The sequence below is a fragment of the Cebus imitator genome, unplaced genomic scaffold (genome assembly GCF_001604975.1).
Source record: "Cebus imitator isolate Cc_AM_T3 unplaced genomic scaffold, Cebus_imitator-1.0 Scaffold205, whole genome shotgun sequence".
NCBI classification, from domain to species: Eukaryota; Metazoa; Chordata; class Mammalia; order Primates; family Cebidae; genus Cebus; species Cebus imitator.
The window spans coordinates 220,190-228,920 of NW_016107520.1; the positions used below are offsets into that span (position 1 = coordinate 220,190).

Genomic DNA, 8,731 nt, shown 5'->3' on the forward strand with positions numbered 1-8,731 from the left:
CCATTGCAACTTTTGGCTGTACAAGACGAATACTTCCATATGGTGCAATGTTTATATTAAGATGTGAGAAAATGTGAGATGCTTTCAGTAAATTTTATCCAAGAAGTAATAAATTTATAAATTCTAAGCAGCTGGAACAAAATATTGGTCTGTGATTTAGAATGAAGTGTTTTTCAAAAGGAATAGAAAACTTGGGGCCATTTGTTAATTACTGATGTTTAAGAGATCTTGGGTGTTGTCATGCAGCCCTCACTGGCTGTGACCTCAGACATATTATTTGACATGCTGAATCTCTTTTACCTCATCTGGAAAATGGGTTTAGCAATTTTATCTACTCATGGGGCAGGATTAAATCAGCTAGCTCAAGTCAAGGGCTTGAGATAGTACGCATTATGTGGCAGACACTCAGCAAATGTTAGTTCTTTTCTTTTTACCTATATCCTATAGGCTGAGTCACAAGAGAAGGAGAATAAGATGAGGATGGGGGAGGAAGAAAAGACTGAAAAAGTGTATGAGAATGAAGTTTTTAGGGATTTATCTATAAAAGAACGCCCACTGCCACCTCAGAATCTGCAGAGACAAGGGAGCTATGTGAGTGCCAGTGGTTTTTAAACAATATTTTTTGGGAAGCAGGAGTAGGTACGTAAAGCCTGGAAAACCAAGAGTTTCCTGATATACTTTTGGGATCATCATGCATTTTTAAAACTATTGAATTCACTAGAACAAATGAGAGCAGAAGGGCAGAAGGCAAGTCCTAAAACACCTATCTAGAGAGGACTATTTAACATGCAAAATCTACCCATGTCTGTGTGAAACCAACGCACATAATTTTATTCTATTGACTCATTATTATTTTGGACAAATTGCCAACTTTTGTTTCAAAAGCACAATAGAATTTTTAATGTCTTCTATTTACATAGTATTTACATTTACAAAGCATCTCTGTACCTTTCTAATTTAATACTAATAAAAAAATCAAGCAAAGAAAATATTATTAGCTCTATTTAAAAACAGCAAATATTTGGTGTGCATTCACCTGTGTAGCAGGTACTGTACTAAATGCTCTATGAGGTATGTCCCATTTAGTGCTTCTGGCAAATCTGCAAAATAGGCACTATTTCATCATCTGAGGCAAGAAAAGAAAAGTTAAATAACTCTCATAGAAGTAAAGAGCAAAATCAGGACTTGAATCCACATGAGCCTGACTTCAATGCCCACTCCTAACTCCTAACCACTGTATTCTGCTGTTGAAGGATAATGAGATACATGTTTTTTCCTAGTATGGCAATGCATTTGGTTTGAACTCAGCCTATTTACAGTCATGTAAACAACTGTTGTGAAATTACACAGAAACATTAAACTTTTTGATCTCTATTTCTATATTATGTTTCTAGAACTGCTAAAGAAAGAAGCATATCTCAATGTACATAATTGTTGAAACTTTATTCAACAGTTATTGGTCTGGTACAGATTCTCATAAATCTGTACCAGACCAATAACTGTTGAATAAAGTTTCCAAATACCTAAAGTACTTGGTAATAGGCTAAGAATCTGTTTCTTGTTTATTTAAAATACAGTTTAATAGTTGTAGGTAAGAAAATTTAAGCACAATTTTAGTGAAGCCTAGTTACCAAACTTTTGACTGGTTCAATAATGCAAAGGACAAAACCTGTTCATAAAAATGAATTTTTAATTTCATGAGCATAAAAAACAAAACAAACTCCAAACCTGTCCCATATCCCTCCCAGTCATGCAAACAGCTCTCAAACGAGATTCTTCAAATTTTACGTTTTTTCCATTCTGGCTCATTCTTTGCTTCCTCATCATCAGATTCAACTTGGGCAAACATGGTTTTGGGCTGAGTCCTAAAAGAAAAGTTAGAGAAGAAGAGGAAAAATTTAGTCAGAAAGTATTTGTTACATTAGATTTTGCTTCGTTCATCAAGTGGGAGCAAATGTGGAGAATAAATTACAGCTTGATTATTAAATATAAATCATTAAACTTCTGGCAAAGAAAAAAATAATGGAAATTTAATTATGTTCAGGAAAAGAGCCAAAGATTCTTTTAAAGGTTTACCCTCTGTGGCAGACTGTATACACTGTCCTTTCCTTAAAATGAAAATGCATCAAATTTAGTGGAACTTCACACATCCTCACCACCCCCCACCTGAAACTCAGGGTAACAGGGACCATTTGAAAGAACAAACTACAGTCACCAAGCAAGAATCTATAAGATCTTTATGAAGATCATTTATTAAGCTCTCTAAGTTGTCCCTAGGCTTCAGTAGTATAAATATATGTGTTTATAGTACACATAAATGGGAAAATTTGAGTTAGTTTTCTTGTCTAATGAATTTGAGCCTGCAAAAATAAAAACCAAAGCAAGCAAATGAATATCCCCTGTATTCCCATATTCAGGCCACTACATGGAAATGCCAAGCATTTTAGAATACATCACTGGTACGTGGCTGTAATACTACCACACAGTACATCAAACAATTTGCACAAAGACTTTCTGTGCTTTGTAAACATCCCTGACTCAATGACATTCCTTTTCACACTACTCACATAAGAAATACCTCCAAGAAAATGTCAAATGGTTATAATGTCTGCTGCCTTTTGGTCATGCTACTCTGATTTTCTTTTAAAAAACAGCTCTATTGCATTACAAAGAAACATTAAAGCATATCTGCAGGTTATATATTTTGGTTTATATTTTCATTTCGAATTCAATTCATTGTATCTAAGCAATTCCAGAATGGTAAAAATGACAATCATTCATTTTATTTGGCATGAAAACCACGGTAAACTTTTCATTACCTCTTGCTGTTTTTTTATTATCCTGGGGAAGAAGCATAAACCATCCACAACTCATGCTGATACTGTCTGACATGAGTCATGTACTAGATTGCTCATGCATAAGTTTGTCATTATTCCTGTCTTTCCAATTACCTCAAATACCTACCTAGAGCCCAAGTTGTCCCCATACACAACCCAGTTGATTAAACTTCTTGTTGTCACTTTAAGACACTGTTATGGTATCTATACACAGGTCACAGCTCTTAAATTTAAAAAAGCAACTACAGATTTTTATAGGCCATGAATTGCTGAATTCCTAACTGGCTTTTTAACATGCTACAACAAGGCAATTAGTGCTTGTTGCATATTTCATCTTCCGGCAAATATGCTGATCAGTTCGGTATGGACAAACCTGTTCAAGAACATATTTGTCCAGGTTAAGAAATCCTTTGAATTAGATAGTTAATTTCTAAGGAGGGAAAAAAAGGAACATGGTCTTCCAAGGATACCTGGCAATGCTTCCTAAGACACCAGCTCATCAACGTTAGTTGTCATGAGATTTAAGACTAAGAAATTGCAATGCTGCTTTCTTGGATATAAAAAAGGAAATTAAATGGCAAATCATAGGAAGAAATGTAGAGTCTGAAAAGACTACTTCATTTAAGGGGTTATTCTCTGTATTAGACTGTTCTTGCACTGCTAATAAAGACATACCTGAGACTGGGTAATTTATAAAGGAAAGAGGTTTAATAGACTCACAGTTCCACGTGGCTGGGAAGGCCTCACAATCATGGCGTAAGGTAAATGAGGAGCAAAGTTACGTCTTACAAAGAGAGTGTGTGCACAGGAACTGCCCTTTATAAAACCATCAGATCTTGTGAGATTTGGGGTCTTCTTTGATTCCATATGAAATTTCAGATAGTTTTTTCTAATTCTGTGAAGAATGCCAACGGTAGTTTGATGGGTTAGCATTGAATCTATAAATTACTTTCGGCAGTATGACCATTTCATGATACTGATTCTTCCTGTCCATGAGGATGGAATGTTTTTCCATTTGTTTGTGTCCTCTCTTATTTCCTTGAGCAGTGGTTTGTAGTTTTCCTTGAAGAGGTTCTTCACATCCCTTGTTAGCTGTATTCCTAGGTATCTTATTCTCTTTGTAGAAATTGTGAATGGGAGTTCATTCATGATTTGGCTCTCTGCTTGTCTATTGTTGGTGTGTGGAAATGCTTGTGATTTTTGCGCATTGATTTTGTATCCTCAGACTTTGCTGAAGTTGCTTATCAGTTCGAAAAGTTTTGGGGTGTTCTAAATATAAAATATAAAATCATGTCATCTGCAAACAGAGACAATTTGACTTCCTCTCTTTCTATGCGAGTACCCTTTCTTTCTCTTACCTGATTGCGCTGGCCAGAACTTCCAATACTATGTTGAATAGGAGTGGTGAGAGAGGGTATCCTTGTCTTCTATCAGTTTTCAAAGGGAATGCTTCCAGCTTTTGCCCATTCAATGTGATATTGGCTGTGGGTTTGTCACAAATAGCTCTTATTATTTTGAGATATGTTCCATCAATACTTAGCTTATTAACAGTTTTTAAAATGAAGGGATGTTGAATTTTATCAAAGGTCTTTTCTGTATCTATTGAGATTATCAAAACGTTCCTATTTCTCCACAGCCTTGCCAGCATCTATTGTTTCCTGACTTTTGAATAATCACCATTCTGACTGGCATGAGATGGTATTTTATTGTGGTTTTGATTTGCATTTCTCTGATGATCAGCGATGCTGAGCTTTTTTTCTTATGTTCGCTGGCCACATACATGTATTCTTTTGAGAAGTGTCTGTTCATATCCATTGCCCGCTTTTTGATGGGGCTGTTTTTTTCTTGTGCCTTTGATGGAGAGACACTGTGATCATTTGGAGGAGAAGAGGCACTCTGGCCTTTTGAGTTTTCAGCATTTTTTGTTGATTCTTTCTCATCTTTCTGAGTTTGTCTAGTTTCAGCCTTTGAGGCTGCTGACCCTTGTATGAAATTTTTGTGGGGCCTTGTTGTTGTTGTTGAAGCTGTTGTTGTCACTTCTGCTTGTTTTTCTTTCAATAATCAGTGCTCTCTTCTGTAGGGCTGCTGCAGTTTGCTGGGGGTTCACTTCAGGCCCTATTCATCTGATTCACTCCTGTGCCTGGAGATGTCACTCAAGGAGGCTGGAAGGCAGCCAAGATGGGCGCCTGCTCCTTCTTCTGGGACCTCTGACCTCGAAGGACACCAACCTGATGCCAGCAGGATCACTCTTGTATAGGGTATCTGACAACCTCGGTTGGACGGTCTCACCAGTTGAGTGGCACAGGGAGCAGGACCCGTTTAACAAAGTACTTTGTCCCTTGGCGGAGAGGGTGTGTTTCGCTTGGTGGGAAACTCATTCATCTGGGCTGCCCGGATTCCTCAGAACTACCAGGAGAGGCTAAGCCTGCTGGTCTGCAGAGACTGTGGCCATCTCCCCACCCCTCAGGCTCAGGCCCAGGGAGATCCCAATTCTGTCCCTGAACCTCTGGCTGGAGTTACTGGAGATCCTGCAGGGAAGCCCTGCCCACTGAGGAAGGATGGGTCAGGGTTAGACCTGAAGAGGTACTCTGGCTGCACACTGCCACAGCCGGTGTGTTGGGCTGTGGGGACAAGTCTTGGGACCAAGCCGTGCAGCCTTCCTGGCTCCAGCAGGGGAAAAGTACAGCCAGGAGCTATAGAAATGGGTGCTGCCCTTACCCTGCCCAGAGAACCTAGCATGTTAGGCAGTTGCCAGTCCCAGTGCTAGCTGCTGCCCCTCCCCTGAGGAGCTGAAATACAGAGGAGGCAGCCACAGCCAATGCTGGTCACCCCTCCACCCAGGAGTTCAGTAGACTTAAGCAGATTTCAACTGAGAGGCTGTAAGAATCTGCACATTCCAGGGTTGGAAGGCTAGGCCCCAGTGGCCTGGGTTTGCGAGTGGGATCTTTCAATCCCATGAGTTGCACAGTTCTGTGAGAAAAGCAGTTTCCCCAGCTGGGTAGCTGCTCACTGACTGCCTCCCTTGGCTGGGGGGAGGGGGTTCCCTTCCCCGTGTGGTTCTCAGGTGAACTGCCACACTACATTGCCCTTCCTTCTTTCTGTGGGACAAGCCAACTTTCTAGTCAATTTTGATGAGAGAACCTGGATACCTTGATTGCTAGTGAAGGATTCACGAGCTTATTACAACTTTTTTTTAGATGGGAGCCTCCAAACACCGCCACTTCTAGTTGGTGATCTTGGCCCTACCCATAATATTTCATGTGATATTTCAAGTCATGAAAATTGTGGGGGGATTGCTGGAAAGATGGCTGAACAGGAACAGCTCTGGTGCACATCTCCCAGTGAGAGCAATGCAGAAGGCTGGTAATCTCTGCATTTCCAACTGAGGTACCAGGTTCATCTCATTGGGACTGGTTAGACAGTGGGTGCAGCCCAAGAAGGGCTTGGGGCAAGCCAAAGCAGGATGGGGCATTGCCTCACCTGGGAAGCACAAGGGGCTGGGGAACTCCCTCTCCCAACCAAGGGAAGCCATTAGGGACTTTTCCTGGCACTCTGGCACTCTAGCTCAGATACTGCATTTTTCCCACAGTCTTCACAACCTGCAGACCAGGAGATTACCTCCAGTACCTACAACACCAGCACCCTGGGTTTCCAGCACAAAAGTGGGTGGCTGTTTGGGAAGATGAGCTAGCCGCAGTTTCTTTTTCTTTTTTTCATACCCCAGTGGTGCCTGGAATGCCACCAAGACAGAACCACTCAATCCCCTGAAAAAGGGGGCTGAAGCCAGGGAGCCAAGTGATCTGGCTTGGCAGGTCCCACCTCCACAAAGACTAGCAAGCTAAGATCCACTGGTATGAAATTCTTGCAGCCAGCACAGCAGTCTGAGCTCAACCTGGGACATTAGAGCTGCTGGGGGAAGGGGCATCTGCCACTGCTAAGGCTCAGGTAGGCTGGGAAGTTTACACAGCGACTGGGCAGAGCCACAGTAGCTCAGCAAGGCCTCTGCAGGCAGACAGTGTCACTAGACTCCCTCCTTGCTGGGCAGGGCGTCTCTTAAAAAAAAAGGCAGCAGCCTGTCAGGGACTTATAAATAAAGCCCCCACCTTCCTGGGACAGAGCACCTGGGAAAAGGGGCAGTTTTGGGTACAGCTTTAGCAGACTGAAACATTCCTGTCTGAAAGCTCTGAAGGGAGCAGCAGATCTCCTAACACAGCATTCAAGTTCTGATAAGGGACAGACTGCCTCTTCAAGTGGCTACCTGACTCCGGTGTATCCTGACTGGGAGACACCTCCCAGCAGGGGCTCACAGACACCTCATACAGGAGAGCTCTGGCTGGCATCTGGCGAGTACCCATCTGGGAGAAAGCTATCAGAGGAAGGAACAGGCAGCAATCTTTGCTGTTCTGCAGCCCCCACTAGTGATTCCCAGGCAAGCAGGGTCTGGAGTGGACCTCCAGCAAATTCCAGCAGACCTGCAGCAAAGGGTCCTGACTGTTAGAAGGAAAACTAACAAACAGAAACAGTTTCAACATCAACAGAAAGGACTCCCACTCAGAGACCACTTCCAAAGGCCACCAACTTCAAAGACCTAAGGTAGATAAATCCATGAAGATGGGAAGAAACCAGCACAAAAAGACTGAAAATTCCAAAAACCAGAAAGCCTCTTATCCTCCAAGGGATCACAACTCCTCACCAGCAAGGGAACAAAACTGGAAGGTAATGAGTCTGATGAACTGACAGAAGCAGGCTTCACAAGGTGGGTAATAACAAACTTCTCCAAGCTAAAGGAGCATGTTCTAACCCAATATAGGGAAGCTAAGAACCTTGAAAAAAGGTTGGATAAAATGCTAAGTAGAATAGCCAGTGTAGAGAAGAACATAAATGACTTGATGGAGCTGAAAAACACAGCACGAGAACTTCGTGAAGCATATACAAGTTTCAACAGCTGAATGGATCAAGTGAAAGAAAGGATATCAGAGATTGATCAACTCAATGAAATAAAGCAAGAAGGCAAGATGAGAGAAAAAAGAGTGAAAAGAAATAAACAAAGCCTCCAAGAAATATGAGATTATGTGAAAAGACCAAATCTATGTTTGATCAGTGTACCTGAAAGTGACAGGGAGAATGAAATCAAGTTGGAAAACATTCTTCAGGATATTATCCAGGAGAACTTCCCCAACCTAGCTAGGCAGACCAACATTCAAATTCAGGAAATACAGAGAACACCACAAAGCTAATTCTTCAAGAAGAGCAACCCCAAGACACATAATCATCAGATTCACCAGGGTTGAAATGAAGGGAAAAATGCTAAGGACAGCCAGAGAGAAAGGTCGGGTTACCCACAAAGGGAAGCCCATCAGAATCACAGCAGATCTCTTGGCAGAAACCCTACAAGCCGGAAGAGAGTGGGGGCCGATATTCAACATCCTTAAAGAAAAGAATTTTCAACCCAGAATTTCATATCCAGCCAAACTAAGCTTCATAAGTGAAGGAGAAATAAAACCCTTTATGGGCAAGCAACTGCTGAGAGATTTTTGTCATCAACAGGCCTGCCTTATAGGAGCTCCTGAAAGACGCACTAAATGTGGAAAGGAACAACCAGTACCAGCCAATGCAAAAACATATCAAATTGTAAAGACCATTGACACTATGCAGAAACTGCATCAACTAACAGACAAAACAACCAGCTAGCATCGAAATGGCAGATCAAATTCACACATAACAATATTGACATTAAACGTAAATGGGTTAAATGCCCCAATTAAAAGACACAAACTGGCAAACTGGATAAAGAGTCAAGACCCATTGGTGTGCTGTATATAGGAGACCCATCTACTGTACAAAGACACATATATGCTTAAAATAAAGGGATGGGGGAAGATTTACCAAGCAAA

At 41.5% G+C, this 8,731-nt stretch overlaps 1 protein-coding gene across 2 annotated transcripts in view; it reads right to left on the reverse strand.

Annotated features, from left to right (window-relative positions):
• Nucleotides 1-1,672: 1,672 nt before the first annotated feature.
• The window catches only part of WDR70 (WD repeat domain 70), a 329,425-nt gene continuing 322,366 nt past the window's right edge, over nucleotides 1,673-8,731 (reverse strand). For both annotated transcript variants that reach the window (XM_017548233.2, XM_017548235.2), the window contains exon 18: nucleotides 1,673-1,865. In XM_017548233.2, coding sequence (XP_017403722.1) covers nucleotides 1,778-1,865 — 88 coding nt within the window. In that variant the 3' untranslated portion in view covers nucleotides 1,673-1,777. The remainder of the gene's footprint in view (nucleotides 1,866-8,731) is intronic.